Below are 25,551 nucleotides of genomic sequence, written 5' to 3'. Positions count from 1 at the left end.
CTATTTAGTATAATTTGGGAAGTATTCTCGTAATTAATAATATATTATTTAATAACATGTATATAGAGCTGAGTGGTGACTTGACTCCTGCTACTGTAAAGCTAGGGAATAGCGGCTTTTCACAGCAACTGTGCAATTGGTTTAGGCGAGGCCCAGGTCGATTTTGATTGGCTTGCCCAGTGGAAATGCTCTCCGCCTCAGCTACTACTGGCCAATATGGCTCCACAATTGGCTGTCCCGGAAGCCGACAGACACGTGGCTACCAGGCTGAGCCGAACGTGGGAGGACTTAGTTCTGCCTACCGCGAGAGGGCGCCGGCGGTTCCTCACTGCTAAAATCACATTTCCCATAAAGCCCCCGAGCCACCAATCAACTGGCTGTCTTCATACCGCTTTCAAAGTCGGCGGGCCCCTTTTCCAATAGCAAGGAAGATACCGCCCCCATCTCGAAGATTGATGGAAAGATTAACCAACCACATCTCAGACCTCTGCTATCTCCGCCTCTCTTGTTGGGGATTGACGATTTTTCTAGCCAATAAGGGACGCCGGGTCGGCGGGTGGATGAACGCGGCCCTCTGTAATGGCGGAGCGTGGCGGGGACGGGGGCGACGGTGAGCGATTCAACCCGGGGGAGCTCAGGTAAGGGACGCTGCCCTCCCTCACATCTCTGCTCACGAGAGCCCTAGGTGCTAGACCTGCCATGTGGAGATCCGGGGCGGACGGTGGGTAGCGGAGCCGCGGCCGCACTGGGCCAGGACCGCATGGGGCTTAAGAAGGGGGAAGGGGAAGGGGAAGGTGGCTTGAATGAGAGCCGGGCCCGGGCTGGGCCAGGGCCTCCGGCGGGTTCTTCGGCTGCTTCCTAGTGCTTTCTTGGGGCTCCGCCGTCCCTGGCGGCCTGCGGCCCGCTGGCCGGGCCCGGTGCTCCCGCCTTTGCGCCCCGCCTCAGCCGCGTGTCGCCTCCGTCTCGGCCGACCAGAGTCTTTCCCCCGGCCACGTTCCGCTGCGGGCCTGGTTTTCCTCATCGACGTCCCTGCACTTCGCAGTTACTTCCCTTGTACCGTTCGCCACTTCTGGCTAAGCCTTCTCCACGCCCTCCCCAGCTATTTTGGCTCCCCACGTTTGCCCTTTCATTTCATCCCCCTCATCGCTTGCCTTTCTTAACTTCAGTGGCTTTTCTTCCTTTTTTCATCTCTTTATTCCTTATTATTCTGTAGTAGTGAGTAACAACAACAGTAGCAACCGCTTATTAGGCACTTACCGTGTGCCAGTAAACCCTTTACTTAGGTTTGTCTCATTTAATCCTTACGATCACCGTTTGGAGTAGTTGCTGTTAACATTTTGCAGGCTACAGACCAGAGGCATCTTCAGTTGTTACTCGCCCATCTTACAGGTGAGATAACAGCCTCGTGGAGGTTGAGTCAGTAGAATAAGATTGCATAGGCGGATTTGTGGCTCCAGGAAGTGGCTGGAACTCAGGCAGTCAGGTTTCAGAGCCTGCAATCCCGATTGGCATTCTATTCGTCTGCTACTCGTGCCATTTCCCTGACCAGTGCAGTGACCTTTTTTCCCCTGGAACCTCAATGCCTATGAATTTGTAATTAAAATTTGGTAAAATAAGAGTGACCTGGAGAAATCTTTTGGTCAGTGGTTTTTGAGGAAAAGAGGTATTATGCTTTATGTGTATATGGTACTTTTTTTTTTTCTTTATGGGAGAAATGGCATTTCGGATGTTCAGCTCCTGTTCTGAATTGAGCTGTTGTCAACATTTGAAAATGAAAAAGAGCAGTGTAGATTATGAGGACTCTTGATACTGTCTAGAGCCTAAGATGAAATTGTGTAAGGAAATGGGTATTGTTATTCAAGGTTTTAGAAGAGGAAAATGCCTTTCAGATCCTGCATGGCCACACACACGGATCCCTACTTTGGCAGAAATGAAATTTTGTCTTATTTCAGACACACATCTGAAATCCTTTAAACTCCTGATGTATACAGTATTAATGAGTGATCAAGGTGAATTGTCAGGATCTTTCAATATTAGCCATGCCAAGCTTATTCCTGATTTCGGTCTTAAAGGGAGCTTACTTAGCTAGTTTCAGATGGATTTATTAGGGAACATTCTTTTGCATTTTAGAAAGTATCTTTCTAAAGCTTTTAAAAACATCCTTATTAATAAAGCCGTTTAGACTTTATTAATGTTGCACAACTGATTTGAATAGGGCTTTAATTTGCAAATGAATGTGCCCTGTTGCAAATATTTTATACCGTAGCCTCTTGGATTGGAACTTGCTTGCAGAGCATACTGTACAGATCTTTATTTTAGCATTTCTCATGAAATTAGGTGTGTATGTGGCCTCTTTGATGGCAGAAGTTGGGGCTTTATTTTTGCATTGTATTTGTATCCTGAATGTACTTCATGGTGTGTCTGTCATAACCTCCTGGCAAATGAGATATTCTGTAGTTATGTTGTAAATAAATGAAGATAAGAGATTTAAAGATACTTCACTTACTGGGCCAACATTTATTGTGTACTACGTGACAGTTGCTGGCAGTAGTTACCTGAACCAGACCAAAAAAAGACGTTTGTCCTGCAGGAGCTTCCAGCTTGTAAGAGCTATCTAAATTGTAAATGAAATCAACCACATCAGATGATTAAATCTGCCTGTAAGTGTGAAGTGACTTACACGAGGTCGCTGGTTGGTTGGCAGGGTCTGGACTAAACCTCAGGTCTCCTCAATCACAGTTTATAGAATTCGCCCCTCATATATCAGTAGCATCTTTTTATTTCTTGCCCCTCCAATTAAAGTATTGTCTTTAGCATTGGGGAGATTGCATATCTGGATAGAGTACTTCTGTTATAGAAAAATACCTTATGTTTGTATTTCCATGATCTTGTGAAATATTTTTGTTATTTTTATTCATGCAAGTAGGCTTTTGTTATTCAGAAAGGTTGTAAGTGGTAGGAATATAAACCACAATAGATGGAAAATTTATAGACATTCTAAATGCCATTAAAGTAACTTCCAGAGTCATTTGTATAGATCCTTTCCCTAGGGCCTTTGTTTACCTATCAATACTTAAGATACTTGCAATCTAAATTTTCTTATCTATAAAATGAGAATAAGAATATTCTGGTGTTGTCACTGACTAGCTGCCTTAAGAAAATTATTTTTGTGTGCTATCGTTTCCTCTGTAAAAATGGTGCCAAACTTACCTTATTAGGCTGTAGTGAGGATTAAGAGTTAATACGGATAATGTCTGTATAACCATACTGGTATATAGTAACTTTACTATCATTATTAAAACAATAATGTGTTTTAATGTGTTGCAACAGTATACTAAAGGGAACTATATGCTAGTGGCTAAAGATAATTCAGAAGTAAATGGGAGATTTCTTTATAGCATCTATCATAATTGAAAACTCAAATTGAGAATAATGAGCCTGAGAGGGCCTGGAGAGGCTAGAAGTGGGAAAGCAGTTTGAGCTGACATTTAAACTTGAGGCTGAATGAATGACAAGGAGCTAGTTATGTGAAAATCTGGGGAAGAACATTCCAGGCAAAGAGAACAGGTATAGAGGCTTCAAAGTAATAAACTTGAAATATTTAAAGGAAAAGACTAGAATTTGTGGAAAGGTTAATGTGGGCCAGGTAATACAGGGCCTGATAATAATAATTATAGTAATAATAACTAACATTACTAATATTAATACTATTTAACACTTCCCAGTACTATTACTGTACTAATGTTACAGAAACAGTAATAATAGCTAATAACTTAGATAGCACTAAGTGCTAAGCACTATTCCAAGTACTTTATTAGCTCATTTAATCCTCACTGCAGGTTCTGGTGAGGTGGTTGTGATGAAGCAGTATGATATGAAGAGCCCAGCCCATGTTCTGTGCGTAATTAACATCAGAAAATGGCAACTTTAGGCTATTCAAAAAAGGAAATTATGTGAATTTTGTCACCATTTTAGTGGCAGACTTTTGAAAACCATCCCAAATTAATAGTGAAATGCCTTTTACAGATAAACACTGCTAGGTTTTGTGGGGGAATGAAAGTAATGATAGCTGAAGTAGTTTACTATGTACCAGGTACCACCCTAAATGTTTCACTAGGATTATCTCATTGAACAGAGGTATCAGATACCTTTTCTGTTCCTCACTCATTCACATCTGAGGAAACTCAAGACTCAGAAATTACGTAACTAGCCTGACAACAAAAGACAGAGTCCTAACAGAGCTTTTTTATGGTTCTGGATCTTAAATACTTCAGGCTGTAACCAGGAAGTATGAAATTGTACAGAAATGAATACTGTAGACTTTTTGAAAAAAAGGAGAGGCAGGTGGAAAGAAAATCTAAGAGTAGGGTACATTATTAACTTTCAGGCCTGAAACAGAGTGTCTTTCCTTGGTGGTCAACTTTGTTTTTTGCCCTGAAAGGTTGGACATTCCTTCAGTAACAGTGGCCTCTGTCTTTTGGGGATGCATATAATTTGAAAAAGACCTTTTGACTATTTTGATGCAATCCATATTCTTTCTTTTTTTTTTTTAGACAATGTCTTGCTCTGTCTTCCAGGCTGAAGTGCAGTAGTGTGATCTTGGCTCATTGCAACCACCACCTCTCAGATTCCTGTTGTTCTCCTGTCTCAGCCTCCCGAGTAGCTGGGATTACAGGCAGGTGCCACCACCACATCCGGCTAATTTTTGTATTTTCAGTAGAGAGGGTTTCACCATGTTGGCCAGGATGGTCTCGAACTCCTGACCTCCGGTGATCCACCCACCTTGGCCTCCCAAAGTGCTAGGATTACAGGCGTGAGCCACCGGGTGGCATCCTGCCCACATTCCTTTTTAACTCATATTTTCTAACCTTTGGATTGTAGGATCATTTGCAAATTTGATTAAATATACTTGCTGTAGTAGTTCTAGACTTGTTTACAATCCTGGTGTAATCCTTGTTATGCCAGGATTGTAAACAAGTCCAGAAGGCAAATTAGTTTTTTTTTTTTTTTTTAATTTTTTAATTTTTTTGAGACTTGATTCTTGCTCTGTTGCCCACGCCGAAATGCGGTGGTGCAATCTTGGCTCACTGCATCCTCTGCCTCCTGGGTTTTAGTAATTTTCATGCCTCAACCTCTCAAGTAGCTGGGGCTGCAGGCGTGCACCACCATGCTTAGTGAATTTTTGTACTTTAAATAGAGGCAGGGTTTTGTCATGTTGGCCAGGCTGGTCTCGAACTCCTGGCTTCAAGTGATCTACCCACCTCTGCCTCCCAAAGTGCTGAGATTACAGGCATGAGCCACTGCTCCTGGCCTAAATTGGTTATTTATTAGGATTTTTTTGGTGTGTCTGAGAATTGAACTATGATGTGGTAAATTTAGAGAAAGTTCAAAGGGTAAACTATAAGCAGAGGGTTGAAAAATGTCAGAGGGTTGAAAGAGCCTGGTAAGGAAAGACTATAAGAATGATTTTTTTTCAAATATATAAAGAATATAAATGTTAGCCGGGCGCAGTGGCTCAAGCCTGTAATCCCAGCACTTTGGGAGGCCGAGACGGGCGGATCACGAGGTCAGGAGATCGAGACCATCCTGGCGAACACGGTGAAACCCCGTCTCTACTAAAAAATACAAAAAACTAGCCGGGCGAGGTGGCGGGCGCCTGTAGTCCCAGCTACTCGGGAGGCTGAGGCAGGAGAATGGCATAAACCCGGGAGGCGGAGCTTGCAGTGAGCTGAGATCCGGCCACTGCACTCCAGCCTGGGCGGCAGAGCTCTCCGTCTCCAAAAAAAAAAAAAAAAAAAAAAAAAAAGAATATAAATGTTAATTCCTCTCTTGAGGACAGAAATGTAGATTTTTTATTTATAATGTAGATGTATAATAGCTACTGGGAATACCATGATAGGTAGTCAGTAAATGGGTGAAATTGTAAAAATAATTTTTTTTAAGATCCTACGTACCCTACTTGTAAGGTAGTTTGGGTACAGTATCACCTAGGTATTCAGTGGTTCAGGCAACAAATACTGATATTAATATTTATTGAGCCCTGTTGTGTACAGATCTTTGTGCTAGGGATACAAGAGTGAACAGAATTCCTAATCTGAAAAGGGCATTTGCCTGTGTTTGAATCCTCTGTTTTGTTTATTTATTTATTTTTGAGACAGACCCTTGCTCTGTTGCCCAGACTGGAGTGCATTGGCATGATCTCAGCTCACTGTGACCTCCACCTCTTGGGCTCAAGCGATTCTCCTGCCTCAGCTTCCCAAGTAGCTTAGATTACAGGCGTGCACCACCATGCCCAGCTAATTTTTTTGTGTTTTTTAGTAGAGATAGGGTTTCACCATGTTGGCCAGGTTGATCTCGAGTTCCTGACTTCGAATGATCTGCCTGCCTTGGCCACCAAAGTGCTGGGATCACAGGCACAAGCCACCGTGGGCCACCTGAATCCTGGTTTTAATACTGAACCAATTGTTTGGCCTTGGACAAGTGACTTCTTTGCTTTAATTCTTTATCTGTAAACTGAGATTAATAGTATCCATCTCATTGGGTTGTTTTGATGATTAAAAGACATAATATTTGAAAAGAACTTAGAGTAAGCACTGCCTTGCTCATAGTAAGCACTTTTAAGAGTTAATAATTCTCTTACAAAAGCGCTTGGGGGAAGAGATAGATAATACTATCTCATGTGACATGACTTATTTGCTTAAATGCTGTGGAGAAAATACACAGGGTGTTGAGAGTGAGAGGTGGTGGGGTAGTGTGCCCTACAGGGAAAGGCTTTCCCTTTAGATAGAGACTACTAATCATCTCCTAAGTTACCCCCTGCCCCCTTTAGAAACTTTGCAAGTCATTTCAAACTTAAAAAATGTCACAAAAATAAAGCTAGAGTGTCTTCAATGTTAATATTTTGCCTTTTCTGCTTTACTATTTGCGTGCACACATGCCTCCTCTTTGTTATTCTGAACTGCAAGGGTAAGGTATACCTGTGGCTTTTTACCCCTCAATACTTCAGTATTTTCTAAGAATAGAGATAGTATTTTACTTAACTACAGCCTAATTATCAACTTCATAAATTTGTAATAATACTTTAATCTGTTGTGCATATTCCAGTGTTGTCAGTTGATCTGGTAATGCCCTGTATGGCGTTTCTTCCTGTTATTACAGAATTCAATCTAGAGTTAAAATTGTGTTGTTATTGGCCGAGCATGGTGGATCATGCATGCAATTTCAGTACTCTGGGAGGCGGAGGTGTGCAGATCACCTGAGGTCAGGAGTTCGAGACCAGCCTTGCCAACATGGTGAAACTCTGTCTTTTAAAAAAAAAAAATTGTGTTATTGTGTCTCTCTTTAAACTTCTTTGGAGCATTTCCATGCATTTCTTTGTCTTTTATGGATAACACTGACACTTCTGAAGAATACACATCCCCGTTTTAATAGAACGAACATTCCTTCTGGCCAGGCGCTGTGGCTCATGCCTGTAATCCCAGCACTTTGGGAGGCGAAGGAGGGCAGATCATGAGATCAGGAGATCAAGACCATTGCCAACATGGTGAAACCCTGTCTCCACTAAAATGCAAAAAAAAAAAAAAAATTAACTGGGAATGGTGGTGCACGCCTGTAGTCCCATCTAGTTGGTAGAAGAATAGCTTGAACCTGGGAGGCGGAGGTTGCAGCAAGCCCAGATTGTGCCACTGCACTCTAGCCTGGCAACAGAGTGAGACTTGGTCTCGAAAAGAAAAGAAAGAACATTCCTTCCTTATTCTTATTCTGAGTTTGTTTGATGTTTTCCTCATTATTAGATTGAGGTTATACATTTTTGGCTGGAATAGGTGATGTTGTATCCCTCTCAGTCACACATTATCTGTCCTTCTTAGATGATAATTAGTTTTGATCACTGGGTCAAGGTATTGCCCAATTTCCTTATTACCTAGAGTGTTTTGTTTTTCATCCTTTCTTGCAACTTTAAGCAGCATGTGGGTAAATACTTTAAGATCATCCAGATAACCCTCTTGTCTAAATTTTTGCCTGGACTCAGCATCCCTTGATCATTCATCCAGACTAGATCATCCATTGACGTAAGTTTTTTTTTTTTTCTGAGATGGGGACTTGCTCTGTCGCCCAGGCTGGAGTGCAGTGGCATGATCTTGGCTCATTGCAACCTCCACCTCATGGGTTCAAGTGATTCTCCTGCCTCAGCCTCCCCAGTAGCAGGAAGTACAGGCGTGCGCCTCCATACCCGGCTACTTTTTGTGTTTTTAGTAGAGATGGGGATTCACCATGTTGGCCAGGTTGGTCTTGAACTCCTGACCTCAGGTGATCCACACTCCCTTGGCCTCCCAAAGTGCTGGATTACAGGTGTGAGCCACCGCACCCGGCCCATTGATGTAGTTTTTATCGTGATGGTTGCAAAATGATGACTTTCCAACTCCAGTTAGACTTAAGAACCTTTTAAATTTTGATGTAATTAGAGATCAGTAGCTACATTTTTGTAATTTTAAGAAAGAAAAATTTATTCCTTGCTCTCCCATGCAGGATGGCCCAACAGCAGGCCTTGAGGTTCCGAGGTCCGGCTCCCCCACCAAATGCAGTGATGCGAGGCCCACCACCTCTGATGCGACCTCCTCCACCTTTTGGTATGATGCGAGGCCCTCCACCACCACCACGGCCCCCCTTTGGACGTCCTCCTTTTGATCCTAATATGCCGCCCATGCCTCCTCCAGGAGGGATACCTCCACCTATGGGCCCTCCACACCTCCAGGTAAAGAATGTAGAGGTTGCCATTTCTTTGTTGGCATCATTATCAATATTATATATGGGTTTTGACTTAAAGACTTATATTCTTAAATAGTTTCAGTTTATAGGAAAATGGGAGCTAAAGAGAAGATCTGTATATTAATATGTTTCTTCTAAATTAGTGGTAGCAGTAATTACTAAGGAAATTCAGAATAGAACTCTAAATGGTGATAGAGAAGTATATGTATAAAACCAGGATTCAATAGTTTTTACTTACCTTTAGCTCTGTGAATTGGCTTTAGTAATGCATCTTCTTTGTGGGAAATGAAGTTTGAAATCTTAAGATATTTTTGAGTGGAGAAAATTTGTTTTCAATGATATATGTTGCCAGCAAGTCTAAAAATACATGTATATATATTCCTGAGTAGTTATTGTCCCCAGAAATGGTGCCTAGGATAGAATCTGGAAAGTGACAGCAAACACATTTTATAAGCACGGTTGAATTTTTTTTCTGCCCTGGGGGGAAAAGTAGGGTTAACTTACTATTTTTGAGAAAGATTTATTAGGGGATTTCTTTAAATAAAAACACTTGTGGTATTTTAACCTGTGGCATATATCCCTCTCCATTTTATCCAGACTTGCTGTCTGAAGTGAGGTCATGAAGGTATCAGCTCTCAAATGTCTCATTTTGGGATGGTATTTTTTTATTTGAGTATGTATCTATGTTTTCTTAGTTTAGCCTGTATAATTCTGAAACCAAATAAATATAGTGGTATCATCTGCCTTCTGTTAGCTTAGACAGTGAAGAATGAATTATTCTAAAAATAGAAGAAGGCAATGATGTGCCATTTAAGTGATGTTAACTCTGTTTAAATAGGGTTGTGGTTATGAAAGAGACAGGTTTTAATACTTTGCTCAATAATTTTATGGCCTTCCAAATAACGAATAGCCTCTCCTTCCTTTAAACACATTGTTAAATGGTTTTATATTTGCTTCAGGTTAGAATAAGAAATAGCTTTTTAAGTTATTCTGGTATAATCTTTAACATGTGAATTTGTTCTAATTTGTGTCTTTAAGAGTTAAACCTACTTGTGGAGTATTATAAAATGTAATGAACTAATATAACCCTCTCATTGAAATGTATCAAATGTTGTGCTGAGATACTTTCTAATGTTGTCATGCGTTTCTCGGTCTTGAATAATTGTGTGGCTTTACTTTTTATTAAGTCCAAGTGATTTTCAGCCAAAGGCTCATGAAACATTTGGGATAGATATTTTGTATAACTTAGATCTGGTGTGCTTAAGATACTCAACTGAATCCAACAAAGATTGGAGTATGGGAAAGAAATTTTTAGGAAAGTAAAGTACAGCTTCACATTATTAGCATAGTTTGAGTTCCATTATCCAGAATAAGGTGCTTTTGATAATTGAATTTTAGTGTTACTTATAGATTATAGAGGAAATCTTTTAAATCCCTGCTCAAAATGTTTTTATAATGTCATCGTGTCAGTTTTTTAATTTTGAAACTCATTTTTATGTGCAGTGAAAACTTAAACGATTCTTCAAGAAGCTGTGGAGACAGTGATGTGCCTGGTATTAAAACAGTACATAAAAATCAATTTTTTAAAAAAAAGTAATCCAGCGCCGTGTGTGTGAAAAGCAGAACATATAGAAAGGGAAGAGCAAAATTGAGTGACAGTGTTATAACCCACAGTTGACCACTATTAGTAGTTTGATGTGTTTCTTTCTAGTTCGGTAATTTTTGTTGCAGACATTTTGCTTCTACGACAGGTGAATGTATTTGAATAGACTGTAAAACTAGTTTCTCTTACAGTGTTTTACTTTTGAGTAAAATTCAGTAATAATTTGGAGGAAAAGTAATTAAAGTGACTTACTGTTCTTGTGAATTAACAGAGACCACCTTTCATGCCTCCACCCATGAGTTCCATGCCTCCTCCTCCGGGTATGATGTTTCCACCAGGAATGCCTCCTGTGACTGCTCCTGGTACTCCAGCACTGCCTCCTACGGAGGAGATATGGGTTGAAAATAAAACTCCAGATGGAAAGGTAAATTATAAAATATAATTTAAGTTGTCATTTTTTTGACAGAGGAGTTAAAAAGAGTTCTGGCAGATTGAGATCAGTGATATTGTCAGTTAAGAATGAGCCTTGGGTAAGCAGGGAAATGGGATAAGACTCCAGGAGAAGCTGACTGGATTCGATTTTTGTGCAGCAGGTGTAAGGTTGCCTGAAGTGCTAACACACATTTACCTGTGATTCTGGAAGCTTCTGGTCACTTTGGTACCATCTGCGTAGCACATACCAAATTTCAGGCTCCTAGAAGGAAAGCAGGTGTTCAGCATATACTGCATTGTTTGCATAACTGGTTTAGGCACATCGAGCCATTCTTATCAGTAAGGGAATGTCAACCCTCCTGAAATCCAAGTTCTCAGACTACAGATAAGGGCCAGCAGGGCTTTCTACAGATAGCTGTCTCAGGTCTGTTACGTTACATTTCTGCATATAACATGGGTTTCCCTTTGGGTGTTAAAATTACAATGTGCTCATTGTAGAAAATTGGGCTGTGGGGTGGAATTACTTATTTTTTTTTGTTTTGTTTTGTTTTTGTTTTTTTGAGATGAAGTTTTACTCTGTCGCCCAGGCTAGAGTGCAGTAGCGCAATGTTGGCTCACTGCAGCCTCTACCTCCTGGGTTCAAGGAATTCTCCTGCCTCAGCCTCCTGAGTACTTGGGGTTACAGGCACCTGCCATCATGCCTGGCTAATTTTTGTAATTTTGATAGAGACAGGGTTTCACCATGTTGGCCAGGCTGGTCTGAAACTCTTGACCTCAGGTGATCCCACCCACCTCGGCCTCCCAGAGTGCTGCTGGGATTACAGGCGTGAGCAACTATACCTGGCCCTAAGTTATTTTATTTTTTATTTTTTTATTTTTGAGATGGCTTCTCGTGCTGTCACCCAGACTGGAGTGCAGTGGTGCGATCTTGGCTCACTGCAACCTCTGCCTCTTGGGTTCAAGCAATTCTCCTTCCTCAGCCTCCCGAGTAGCTGGGATTATAGGTGCCCACCATCACATCTAGCTAAATTTTTGTATTTTTAGTAGAGACGGGGTTTTACTATGTTGGCCAGGTTGGTCTCGAACTCCTGACCTCAGGTAATCTGCTTGCTTCAGCCTCCCAAAGTGCTGGGATTGCAGACGTGAGCCATTGCACCTGGCTATTTTTTATTTTTGAGATGGAGTCTCTGTCGCCTAGGCTGGAGTGCAGTGGTGCGATCTTGGCACATGGCAACCTCCACCTCCTGGGTTCAAGTGATTCTTTTGCCTCAGCCTCCCAAGTAGCTGGGATTACAGGTGCTTGCCACCACACCTGGCTAATTTTTTAATATTTTTAGTAGAGACAGGGTTTCACCATGTTGGCCAGGCTGGTCTCAAACTCCTGACCTCAAGTGCTCCACCCGCCTCTGCTTCCCAAAGTGCTGGGATTACAGGCATGAGCCACCACGGCTGACCCTATGTTATTTTTAAATAGCTTTAAAGATAAAATATGGTTCCATTATTGTTTTTAATAATAATTGACAGATTTTATGATAACCATTGATTTTTTGCTTCCGCTGCAGGTTTATTATTATAATGCTCGGACACGTGAATCTGCATGGACCAAGCCAGATGGAGTTAAGGTTATTCAGCAATCAGAACTGACACCTATGCTTGCAGCCCAGGCACAGGTTCAGGCTCAGGCCCAGGCGCAGGCCCAGGCCCAGGCGCAGGCCCAGGCCCAGGCACAAGCTCAGGCCCAGGCACAGGCCCAGGCCCAGGCGCAGGCCCAGGCCCAGGCCCAGGCACAAGCTCAGGCTCAGGCACAAGCTCAGGCCCAGGCCCAGGCTCAGGTCCAGGCCCAGGTCCAGGCACAAGTACAAGCACAAGCAGTTGGAGCTTCCACCCCTACGACCAGTAGCCCAGCACCTGCAGTATCCACTTCAACGTCGTCATCCACCCCTTCCTCTAGCACTTCTACCACAACAACTGCTACTTCGGTTGCGCAGACAGTATCAAGTGAGTACCACCCAGCATGTGTTTTTATATAGGGGCTAGAGAGGTGAACAAGTAGGGGACTACATTTCATATTGATCCCAGTGTTTCTGGTATTATCCTTTAATACTAGAATTATTTAAAATACATTTTTGGCACTAAAATTTTTGGGTTAGAGAAAAGCAGGAATTTATATTAATAGGAGAAAGTATTTGCCCAGTTGCAGTTCATGAAGCTAAATTGAGAAAGTGCAGAGTTAGCTGTTCCACTTGGCCAATAGTAATGCTGGGCATTGTGGGCTTGCAAAATAAGTGTAAGTCTTGGTCCCTACCTTACAGAGTTTCCAGTGTTCCTAATCAAGGAGGCAAGAATAACACATGTGAAACAATTAGATATTGGTGTGCAAAACTATACAGTGAAAAAGATGTAAGAATTTGGGAAGTGGAGAAACAAGTGGGTGGACTATATGGGTATTTATCACGAAGGAAACAGAGTAGGATTTAAGTAGGTTCACAGGTAAGGAAAGGATTTTCAGATAGGAGAAGCAACATGAATAAAGGTTAGGAAAATGATAAGTGTAGTTTATGGGGTTTTTAGGAAACTTCTGAGGTGAGAAGGTTTTATTTTGAAGGGTCTTAAGAACTAGGCAAATAGGTGAGACAGGCACTGGGGGTCTGTATAAACGCAGTATTTTGCAAGTGTTTTTGGTGTTGGTTTTTTGGGTGGTGATGAAATCAGGGAGGTTTATTAGGAACTTCTCAGTAATCTCTTTTAGAGTAGTTTCTAGACTGGGATGCGAGTAGGTAAATTGAGGAGTTGCCATAGAAGGCAGCAGTCAGAAAGGCAGGAGAATTTTCAGGTATAAACTCACAGAGGCTCAAAGAGTAGATCTTTTCTGAAAAGATGAGAGTCGATTAATAGCAGATTTCAGGGATGAAGAGAGGGACACAGGTGTTAATTGGCTTAAAAGATTGTCATTAATATGAAAATATTGCTTTCTTTTTGGGAGGTTTCTTTTTTTCTTTTCGTATTAATATACGGATGTTGCTCCTTACTCTGCAGGTTGAGACTAAGTCCAAAAGTACTTAAATAATGATTTTTTAAAATTCGATATTTGTTATGGCACTTGTCTGAAGATACACAGCTGTTCCTACAGTGTGATTATAATTTGTATTATTTTACTACCAGGATAATTGATAAGAATAAAGAAAAAAAATGTGGTTTTTTTTTTGTGATTACTTTAGGGACTTGGGAATTATTAGTGTGAAAGAAATACATATAAGAGAGAAATCAATTGACATTGGCTTCAAATTTGAATTTATGTGATTGATAAAAAACAACTGAAGAAGTTAAGTAAGGTACATATAATAACGGGGATAGCCTTTAAAGATCCTGTCAATGGTTTTTAGATAGTTTGTGGGGGAAATGTACTGAACAGAAAAATGTGAATAGTGTTTTACAAGTCTGTTAGCTTTTGTAGCTAAGATGAATTTTGATATGAAAGTGTAACAGTCATACTAGCTAGTTTGTTAAGGGTGTTTACCTTTTTACAGGCTTAGTGCTTCCCAAACCTCTGGCAAGGCAGGAGACTACCAGTTTTTATGGGGGGCCTGTGGCAGTAATGGGAGAAGGGGATTAATAAAAGCAATGTAGTTTTATGTGGAGGGTCTGTGTTGCTTAAATTGTCTTTCCTGCGTTCTTAGAAAGGAGAAATAGTAGTACTTCATTTTGTTTTAAGAAAGGTGATTAGCTAGATAATTTAACCATACTATAATGTAGTCCATTTCTGTTGTCAGAGTGGTGTGTCAGTAAGCCCATAGCTGTCTTGTGTCCTGTTTGCCAGTTTTGCTTTATTCTTCAGTGATTGGAGGACTTTATTCCCAGAAATATAAAATAGCAAAATCATATTCTTTTTAATGCTTTTAAACATCAGTTTTGATGTTGTCTACGTATTCCAGTGTCTGTTTTTATTTTACTTGATTCAGTGTCATAAAGCGTTGTCATACTGCAGTCTTAATATTTCTCCATTTATTATATATAGTCACTTGTCTTTTTTAGTTAAGATCTGAGACTGGGTTAGTATATTTTGAGGCCTAGTGCTTCACTAGTTGCTTTAGCAAATGAAGTTAGTAGGAATTTACCCACTGAAGTCTTAGATACCATTCTCCCAGTTTCCCATTATTTTATTGCTTTTGTTCTTTTCCTGTCATGACTCATGGCTACTAATCAAATTCAGAAAATGCTGTGCTGGAAAGTAAGAGGAATGGGTTGAGGAAATACTTTTTGTCATCTCCATTTGTGTTCTTTTCCACTTGAAATTTGATGCCCTTCTTTATTTTCCTGACTATAGTAGTTTGGAACACAATTTTAGCAATTATCTGAATACTATAATAATATTTAAATTTTAATTTTCTGAACTACAATATAGATCTGTGGGGTAAATGGGACTAAAAATTAAGAATATATTTTAATCCCAGTTGAGCATAAACTCAGTTTGTGCAAATTTGTGAAAAATGATGAAGAAATCCTACTTCTCAGGGAAGTTGGGAACAATGACTAGATACGTTTTCAGCCATTATAGTAGATTACAAATGCTGAATGGTATATGTATGGGACTGGGCAAATGTTGCATGTACTTTGTATTTTTTACACTGTTATAAAATTATATTAATATGATACTGTACCCTAAGGCTAGGTCTATGCTAGACCAACAATTCATTCCTGGGCCCCTGAAGATACTTGTTTGGCCCTGCTGTCTATTTAGCCAAGGTGAGTCCCTCATTAACAAGTATGAAATTGCTCACATCTTCCCAGCCTAAGTGAGTTTTTCATTATTAGAAGCTAGAAAAGATACTGACAGATTTTGTTGTCAGTTGGATTATTGGGTGGTTTGTATTAAACAGTGTGCTTTTGTTTAGAACAAGATTGGCGTAAAGATTGGGAAAGCACTGTTTTCATTTTATTTCATTTGACAAATTCATTCTTAGTCCAATACAGGTAGACATTTTTTTCTTTACATCGAAAAAAGATGAAGTATCTGTTACCAATGAATTACCAAAATGAATTTTATTTTGGAACTAGACGGGTTATGAATAAATAACAAAATTGTTTTGTAACATGTGAGATTTGAAACTTTTTGAAAAGTATAAAATAAGGATTTTAGTTTTTAGTTTGATTTTAAATGTAATTGTTAGGGATGGAATGTTTTATTTTCGATATTTAAAAATAATGTGTTAGCAGAACCCAAATGATCTGGAATTTCACATTTTCCTGGTCTCTCACAATGGAAACCGCAGTTTAAAAAAATACTCATTTTTTTAAAATAATGAGAGAAACCTGAGTTGTTTTTGATTCCATTCATTCATATCCAGTTAGTCATTAGTTATTTGCTTATCTTTTTCTATTCTTTTCTTCCTGTGCATCTGTGAGGTTAATTCATCAAATGAAACCTGTTTATTACTCTTCCATACGGGAACCTTTAGTTTGCTATGTACCCCATTTACCTTCACGAAGTCACACAAATAATGTGAATGCATTCTTATAAAAAGTTCAAAGTCTAACAAAGCATATATATTAAAAGTAAAATGTGAAAGAGGCATACACAGAAGGTAACTATTGTTAACGTATTTTGGCTTGTATTCTCCTAGATCATTTTCTCTATATTACCTAAGTTCTGCCCTTTTCCTACCCAGTTAAGGACATACACCTTAGCCTTTTGTTCAAGGCTTTCTAATTTCTGTTTCTGGCCCACCTTTCCAGCCACATATGGTTTTGTTGGTATGCCTACTGTTTCACTCATTAACTGCTTGCCTTCAATTTTCTAAACAGTTCCTTTTTGTTCTTTACTCTTTGCCTTTATTCATACTTTTCTCACTAGTTTTTTTTCTTCTTCCTCCCTCCTGCTATTTTCCTTGTTGAAATCTTAATTTTTCAAGGCTTAGCATCCCAATATAATTTCTATACCCTCTCACAGTTAGAAATGTTCTTTGGGTCTTGATTTATACTGCTATATGTTTATCACATTTTACTTGGTATTTTTATATTTCATTTAACTATTTTCAAGCTTCTTGAAGATGAGACCTTTTGACAGATTTGTTGCAGTGCATAGGATGGTCCCTTAAATACTTAAATTACTGAATGCGTGAATGAATGAATATAGTAAAATGATTTATGAAGGAGTGATACATGTTTTTGTTTTATCTTTTATCAGCACCCACAACACAAGATCAGACCCCAAGTTCTGCTGTTTCAGTTGCCACGCCTACAGTTAGTGTTTCAACTCCTGCTCCTACAGCCACACCTGTGCAAACTGTTCCCCAGCCGCACCCTCAGACGTTACCTCCTGCTGTTCCTCATTCAGTACCTCAGCCAACAACAGCAATACCTGCTTTTCCACCAGTAATGGTACCTCCGTTTCGTGTTCCCCTTCCTGGCATGCCAATTCCACTTCCAGGTAAACCAACAGATTATAATGGTCTTTCCAGCTATGTTTTCATATTGTCAGTTAGTTTGTTCTCATGTGTCTGTTGCGTTTGAAATTTGCCTTGAATCTCACCTGTTTGAAACGTTTTTGAAAGATTCATGGCTAACTGCAATATTTTCTCTTAAGTTTTGGTAAATGTCCTTTTTTGTTGTTGTTTACATGACCTAAAATTAGAGCCACATTTAAAGCTACACTTATTTTGAATAATGCCCTCAGCGAGTTAAAAATGATCATATTTTCATGTAAATAACGTTCTAAATGCAATATTTTTGAAGGGTTGAGTCTATAAAGTTGAGAAATCACGTCATAGTAGCTTACATAAGTTGGATGATTTATGTACAGTGCACTGTTGTAAGCACGTTACATGCGTTAACTGCTTTAATTTTCACAACCATCTTATGAGATAGGTACACAGACAGGTTAAATTACTTGCCCAGCATCACGTAGCTAATAAGTGATGATGCTGAGATTTGAGCCTGTGCCCTCCACATCCAGAGAGTAAGCTCTTAATAACTATGCTTAGTTATTGAGAAAAAGCTAAGAAATTTTAAGAATTTAAGAAAATGTGAGTAACTTAACTATAAAACAATTCATATAAAACAGGAACTAGAAGGTTCCCTTGTAACAGTTATGAAGTAAAGCATAATGTGCATAATTTAAAAGTTTAAATTGTTATGGTGAATTAATGTGTTATATTATCTTAAGAGAAGTCATTAAAACTAGAGAAAGAATTAAGAAATATTGTGGAGTGGAACTCTTACCACAGGGTTTAAAAATGATAGTGTTGGGCATTCCAAATTTGAATGCATTAGTTTTTGTCAAACACATTTAATCCTTGATCCATGGTTCATTCTCCTTGTGTTATAGTTGAAAGTTTTGGTACCTTAGAGAGGTCAGGTTCACAGGGCTAGTTTGTGGCAAAGGTGAATAGAACTTAGGCGCCTTGTCTCTCAAGTTTACATTCCACCCACTTATTGCTACTTTTTTATACTTGTTTCTGTGTAAGAATAGAGTTGTGATACATCTATTTCTTAGATTTGCAAACATCTTAATTATCACTACTGCACTGGTTGTCTTTTTCTTTGTGACCACTCTGAAAAGGACACCTTCAGATATACCTTGTCAAGAAACAAACCAAAAATTTCAGGTATTTTTTTGATTTGGAAAACCTTTTACACATTGTTGGTGTAGTGTTAGATAATTAACTGCCCATTATGTGGTGTTTAAGAAATTCAAAGCATTTACAAAGAAGAAAACAAAAGATGTTCTTTCTACTATTAGGGATTGTCTCTTTTCTAGATTAAATTTAAGACAAGCAGCTGGATACTTTTCTCTATATGTAATTTTTCTGGGAAAACTAAATGATAGATGGAGAATAGCTTGATATTTGTCACAACCTCTTTTTGTAATTTTGGTCTGCTTTAGGGTTAAGGACAGTATTAAGACCAGATCGTGGATTCTGAGTGATCTGAAGGAGTTGGGGTTGCTAATTTTGTAGAGAGAAGATTGAGAGGTAGCATGATAATGTTGTTTAAGTATTCTGAAAGGCTGTCATTTGAACAACTTTTGCTTTTCTTTAGAGGTTCTTAATTAGGACTAATGGATGAAAGGTACACAACAGCAAAATTTATTACTATAGAAAGTAGAAGTTTGTCATAATAAAATCCCTCTGGCTCTAGCTTCATTTTGATGTCATATTTTCCCCTGATGCTTGCTCCATCATTAAAAAAATTTGGACAGGTGGTGCTGACCATTTGAGTCACCTAATGAAGCAATACCTGTGAAGTTTGGCAGTAGAAGGCATTCAATAAACAGCAGCCATTAGTGACATTTTGGGGGTCGGTTGGAAGAGAACTTGAATTGGATAGTCTTAATATTTATTTGGAGAGAGTGAGTGTCATATAAAGTGATATATTAGGCCAGGCACAGTGGCTCACGCCTGTAATCCCAGGACTTTGGGAGGCCGAGGCGGGCAGATCACCTGAGGTCAGGAGTTCGAGACCAACCTCAACATGGAGAAACCCTGTCTCTACTAAAAATACAAAATCAGCTGGGCGTGGTGGTGCATGCCTGTAATCCCAGCTACTTGGGAGGCTGAGGCAAGAGAATTGCTTGAACCTGGGAGGCGGAGGTTGCTATGAACCAAGATCATGCCATTGCACTCCAGCCTGGGCAACAAAAGCGAAACTCCATCGCAAAAAAAAAAAAAAAAGTGATATATTAGTATCAAATATTAGTTTGTTTATTAAGACTTTTTGGTATTAATATTTGTTCACTTTTCTCATTTTCCCTTTTAATTCAGTCCTACAAGGTGTTTAGGAAAAAACAAGGACAAAGACGACTTGTTTTTCCCTTCCCCAAATCTTTGGTTATACAAACAATGAGATCTGTGTCTCCTGGTTTTTCCCTTTTAATTCAATTCAGCAATAAGGTGAACGGGAAGGATTTGTATGTAATTTGTGTTGGAGGTTTAATTTCTTTTTGAAATAGCATTGTCTGGGTCTAATGAGGATGATTGAGGAAGGGATAGTCAAACAAGATGAAGGGAAGGAGTGGAAGAATTAGGTAAAATACAAGAGTAGAGGGTGGAGTTTGGACATAAATAAGTCTAGGATTATAGGAGTTCTACTTCTAAAACTATAAAATTTTATCTGGAATTTTAAGAAACTTAACTGTCAGTGACATTGGAATCATCCAGAATGCTGAATGGAATTTTCTCATTTCTTAGATGATAATTTGAGGACAGAGTTGTAGGAAAATTGAACAAATGCTCCCTTTAAAAAAAAGGTTAAAAATTTAGATTTTTATTTTGTGAGTATTCACAATCTGCATGTAATCACCTTGAGAGAAACTTCAGTGTATCGTTTTAGCGTGAGAAGAAACACAGGACCTTTCTATATGGTCTGTATGTTGATAGTCAGATAGAAAAGTTCTGCTAGCCCAACTGGTTTTCAATAATAGTGGTTAAGCTTATGTATGAATAGATTTGATTTCCTTCTGCATAAGTTGTATAGTTAAAATTATTTATTGGAAGATGGTTTTGGAGAACAGTCCTTGAGAGTAAAGTTCGTATATTCATAAGAATTGAATTTTCTGTGCTGAGTTTAGTAGGTTCAATGCTCCTGCAGATGGCAGTATTTATACTAATTAAACTTAATACATGCTGTAACTTTGTTAACCAAATAAATTTTTCCATTGCTTTCTTTCAAGATTAGGGGGAAAAAATTATACATATAACTTTATTCAGCATGCTTTCATCATCCAGTGTTTTTATTTTAGTTTAAAAGTTAATAGAAAGTTTACTTTAAATATTCTTTATATAAAATAGTAATTAAGAAATAAAGGTACTTTTCAATAATTGACACTATTTTTGTTTGCGTGTGTTAACATAGTTAAATTGTATACAAACCCAGGAGTTTAATTTTACTTTTAGTCTCAGAGGTAGGAAAATTTTTTTCCTGTCCTTTAGTGGGGAAAATAGTTTATTGTTACTATTTTTAGTTTTTACAGGGTGCCAAACTAGGCTTAGTTTTTTCAGCAGAAAAAAATTAAAAAGTAACAATTATTGACCCTATACTTTTCTTCAGACTTTGGCCTTTTCCTCTAAAAGTTTTTAATTTCCTCAGTTAATCAGTCTTAGTTTTCCAGCTTTTCTTTTCATTCCCTTTTTTAAAAGTCACCATTGTAATGCATCATGATGAGTCTTCATTCTTCTAAGAACTGTACATAATTTTCATTATTTAGTACAATTACTACTACTTTAGTCAGCTTAAATGATAGAAGTTTTTGCAGCTCTCAGCCCATATAGTCATTAGTGGTATTAAAGGGGCTGAATGTTTCTTAATGTTTTAGCCTTCTTCCACAGTGTTCCAAGCCCGTGGGGTTCCTTAGAGCAGGCACTAAACATGGATATTTTGGCATTAGTGAAATGCTACCTTCCTCTTCATCTTTGCCTTTCTTTTATTTAAAGTATTATTTGCAGTGGAATATTTGGATCCATCTCATACCTTACTTTCTTCCTCTCCTCACCACCCCTTGCTTATTCCTTTTCTACTTCTGCATGGTTGTACTCCATGCCTCAGCTCCTGCATGTAGTTTCAACTTAGCAGTAGCATAGAGAAAGTGTCTTGTCGGTGTCATGCTGCATCTGCCTTTTACTGGTGTCTAAGCAATGGCAGCATGGTAATGTCCTGTGGGAAAATGACCCACATGAGAATTTGTTATGTATGTGTAATGAAGGCGCTTTTTTTTTGTTGAATTTAAACTCGAGACTCCTTCAATATGTTCAGAGCTGGTTTGATAAAAAAGGTAATTGATGCTATCATTTAGAATTAGTGTCATTGGATTTGGCAGCACTTCCCACAAAATGTCAAACAAAAAGAAATTTTACTCCATTCTTGGTCTTTTTCATTGGAAATAGCATTCTAAATTGTAGTGGTAAATTATTTCCCTGAATCCCAGTGGTAGCCGACATACAATGGCAGCTTTCCAACGTATGCTTGCTTATCCATTTTACAGGTGTAGCAATGATGCAAATAGTCAGCTGCCCGTATGTAAAGACAGTCGCTACCACCAAGACCGGTAATTTTTAAAACCATCTTAGTTTGTTTTGTCTGTAAGTTGGCATGGTAGTGAATGTTGTTGTTTATCCTTTTATTTATTTTTTGCCCAAGTAAGTGGATTTTTTTATATTTTTCTTTTTAATGAGCAGTATAAATGCAGTTGTCATATTTGGCCGACACTTAATTTTCCCAATTGCCTGTAGTATTAGCTTCTTTGGTTCACAAAAACAAATAAGGTCAGATCACTTTGTATCTTAATTTATGTAATAAGTGTAAACAACTTCATTCTCATATTCATAACATTTAATTTTATTTTTGATGTGTGTTTTTAAGTTAAATATAAAAAAATCATTTCCATGTGTAAAGTGATGTGATTATGCTTGCATGCTAGTGAGTATATGTGTGTGAATACATGTGTATAGTATACGTTTTAAAGTTATTGAAGTAAGATAACTACCTGAAACTTAAAAATTTTAGTATAGGATTTGAGGACTTTTTTTTTTTTTTTTTCCAGTTTTGATTCACATACCCTTATTTTAATAGTATTTTACTTATATATTACCAACTTATTTAGCTGTCTTGTAAAAAATATAAATCTTGGTTTGTCTTCTAAAAAGTAGACGAGCTGTGCTTTCTCTTAGGAAAAGAGTAAACAAAGGGTATAAGAATATTTGAGTTAATCATTTAGAGTTGATAAACTCAGTCATTTGCTATAAAACTGAGAATATTCATACCCTTTTAGTTATCTTAAAACTAAAAATAATTTTGCCTCAGGAAATATCTGTAGTAAATATGCTTGTTGTCTTCATTAGAATTTGATAAGTTATCTTTATACAAATATATTTCTATTCATAAGTAGAGAATATACCACGTTTTTAAATATTTATTATGTTAAGATTTTTTCATAGGTGAGACCCAAATTTCTGATTGTTTTTAAGGGTTGAATTTCTGTGTCTAATTGAATTTAGGCATTAGAACTAAAAATCCAGGGAAATAGAATTAAGTGGTATTTATGTCACCTTTTTATATGATTTTTGTTTTGTTCCAACTGGTCCATTCATTTATTAATATTTAATAGAAAGATTTAGCTCATATTTTAGAGTTTTATTTTGTATTGCAGTTTGATACTTGGATCTAATTTTTTATTATTCTTTTTTTAGGTGTATTGCCAGGAATGGCCCCTCCTATCGTACCCATGATACATCCGCAGGTTGCTATTGCAGCTTCACCTGCTACCTTAGCTGGAGCAACAGCAGTTTCTGAATGGACTGAATATAAAACAGCAGATGGGAAGACATATTATTATAATAATAGAACATTAGAATCAACCTGGGAAAAACCCCAAGAACTAAAGGAAAAAGGTATATAGTGGTTTTAATGACTTGGGAAATAGTATAAACTGTAATAAGTAGAATGGTATTTGAAATTCTGAGTTAATTTATTTTTAACATATTTGAGGGATTTGCTAATTACACAGTTGTTGGATTATTTTTACTGAATTGATAAATATTTATTTTAAAAACTAGTTCTACTTACATGTTTGTCATCATTTTTTCCATCTGGAGAAATTGTTATACATATGTACATATGTATGTACACATTTTTACTGTTAGGAATTTTCTAATTATATTGCATAATTATTGTAATCATTGAGATTGATAATACAGATCAGGAAGGAATGTGTTTTTTTATGTGTTCTGAAGAAAAAACTTTAGGCCCTTAGAATCTTAGATGTAGAAGATTCATAATTTTTTATATCACAAGCTCCTGTTATTACTGTTGTTTTTAAAATTTGGGACAGAGCCTCACTGTGTTGCCCAGGCTGGTCTTGAACTCCTGGGCGTAAGCATTCCTTCTGCCTCAGCTTCCCAGGTAGCTGAGGATTATAGGTACGTGTCAGTGTGCCCAGCTCATCAAACCCCTTTTTCTATTCCTAAGTATCTTAGTATCTTATCCCTTTTAGTAAAATAAATGATTGCTACAAATGATATATGAATGACCTGAAAGATTTAATGTCCCTTCGAAATCAGTAGGTCGTCTTCAAATCAGAGAGTTAACCTGATTGGTATAGCAAGGTATTTGAAGTTGAGCATTACATAAGATTCAAATCAAAGATATTATAAGGAAGGACATTTTATGTTTATGGTTAATACTTGGGAATGGAATATTTTAATTGCTTATTCTCTGAAAGTTCTTAGAAAATTACATCAAAACCTTTGACATTATCTTAATTTTTTAATAGAAAAGTTAGAAGAGAAGATTAAAGAGCCAATTAAAGAACCCTCTGAAGAGCCTCTGCCAATGGAGACGGAGGAGGAGGATCCTAAAGAAGAGCCTATAAAGGAGATAAAGGAGGTAAAGGGCCATGACCCATTAACCTGGGAGCCACATTAATTGTTTCCTACAGCTTACTTGTATGTGAATATCTATTTGATAGATTTAAAAATAATTGTTATAAATTTGATCTCTGAAATTTTAGGATTCTTGCAAGTTCTTAATTCAGTTTTTTCTTTGAAAGTGTCATTAAATTACTTCTTGTACTGAACTGAGACCCATAGAAAGACAGGGCCTTGGACCAGAGCTTGGACCAGATCTCTAACCTTCTGACTTATTAACTGACTGGTATTTGTTAAAATTATAAGTGTAACTTCTTATTTGGGGAATGTTAGATATATTTTATCTGTCCTTTCTGCTCTTGTGTTCCTGCATAGCCAGATCCATGTATAGCACTAAAGGAGTTTTTTATTCAGTGAAGGACCAGTGGTGGTCAGGTTTTAGTAGTAGGAAAGTGAGCAGAAGTAAGAAACAACCTTAAATGAAGAGGTCTGTACTCCATATCTGCTCCTAAGCACATGGTTAGTGAGTCTATAAGATAGAACCAGCTGCTGCTGCAGGGTTCTGCTATTGTGAAATTCACCTCTTTCTGTGGGATGAAGATTTAGAACTTTCTTAGAAATTCCTACTCAGAGTCTCCTTTCCTCATTCTAGCAGCAGATTTTGTGTTGATTGCACTTTGAGCTGTTTGCCTTCATACTTTTGTGGAACATTCAGGTATAGTTAGTGTGATACTAATTAGAGTAATATCATTTCTTGTAGGAGCCCAAAGAAGAGGAGATGACTGAAGAAGAAAAGGCTGCCCAGAAGGCAAAGCCAGTTGCTACTGCTCCTATTCCTGGTACTCCGTGGTATGTATTTGGCTCAAGTAGTAATTTTTAAAAATCATACTTGATTGTTACATGGTTTCTTCTGTAGAAAGGAAAAGTACTTTAAAAAGTGTATGTCAAATATGTTTTTATCTACTGAATATTTCGGCCTTTGTTTGTTGTATTTGAGTTATTCAAAACTGAAGTTCCATCACTATAAGTGTCTTCCTAGTACTATCCATTAATGTGTATTCTTCATAATTATAGACATGACCACTGTGAGATCCTGAATCTGCTTTTTGTTTAAAATATTTTAAATTTGTTTTTGCATGTTTACTCACTATGTAATTACATTTATAGAACTGTGTAAAATTATGTCTTTCAATCTAAGTATGGCATCCCTCATTTTATAGTACTCCACTATCTTGTGCTTCATAGATACTGTGTTTTTGAAAATCTAAAGTTTTGCGGCAACCCCATCATTTTTTCAACAGCACATGCTCATTTTGTGTCTCGGTGTTACATTTTGGTAATTCTTGGGATATTTCAAACTTTTTCATTATTATTACATCTGTTACAGTGATCTGT

The 25,551-nt window shown here is 37.9% G+C and overlaps 1 protein-coding gene across 5 annotated transcripts in view; it reads left to right on the top strand.

The window, feature by feature from the left end:
* Positions 1–537: 537 nt before the first annotated feature.
* TCERG1 (transcription elongation regulator 1) overlaps positions 538–25,551 on the top strand; it is a 64,704-nt gene continuing 39,690 nt past the window's right edge. Inside the window, exons 1-9 of one of the 5 annotated variants that reach the window (XM_023226946.1) lie at positions 538–638; positions 8,527–8,752; positions 10,641–10,793; positions 12,364–12,799; positions 16,986–17,228; positions 21,777–21,839; positions 22,981–23,181; positions 24,063–24,175; positions 24,917–25,005. In XM_023226946.1, coding sequence (XP_023082714.1) covers positions 580–638; positions 8,527–8,752; positions 10,641–10,793; positions 12,364–12,799; positions 16,986–17,228; positions 21,777–21,839; positions 22,981–23,181; positions 24,063–24,175; positions 24,917–25,005 — 1,583 coding nt within the window. In that variant the 5' untranslated portion in view covers positions 538–579. The remainder of the gene's footprint in view (positions 639–8,526; positions 8,753–10,640; positions 10,794–12,363; positions 12,800–16,985; positions 17,229–21,776; positions 21,840–22,980; positions 23,182–24,062; positions 24,176–24,916; positions 25,006–25,551) is intronic. The other 4 variants (XR_002734685.1, XM_023226947.2, XM_023226948.1 and 1 more) reach the window with 4 other exon arrangements.

Source organism: Piliocolobus tephrosceles, chromosome 4 (assembly GCF_002776525.5).
Source record: "Piliocolobus tephrosceles isolate RC106 chromosome 4, ASM277652v3, whole genome shotgun sequence".
Lineage (NCBI taxonomy): Eukaryota > Metazoa > Chordata > Mammalia > Primates > Cercopithecidae > Piliocolobus > Piliocolobus tephrosceles.
Note: the sequence above shows the minus strand (reverse complement) of the source record. Positions and strands in the feature narration are given on the sequence as shown.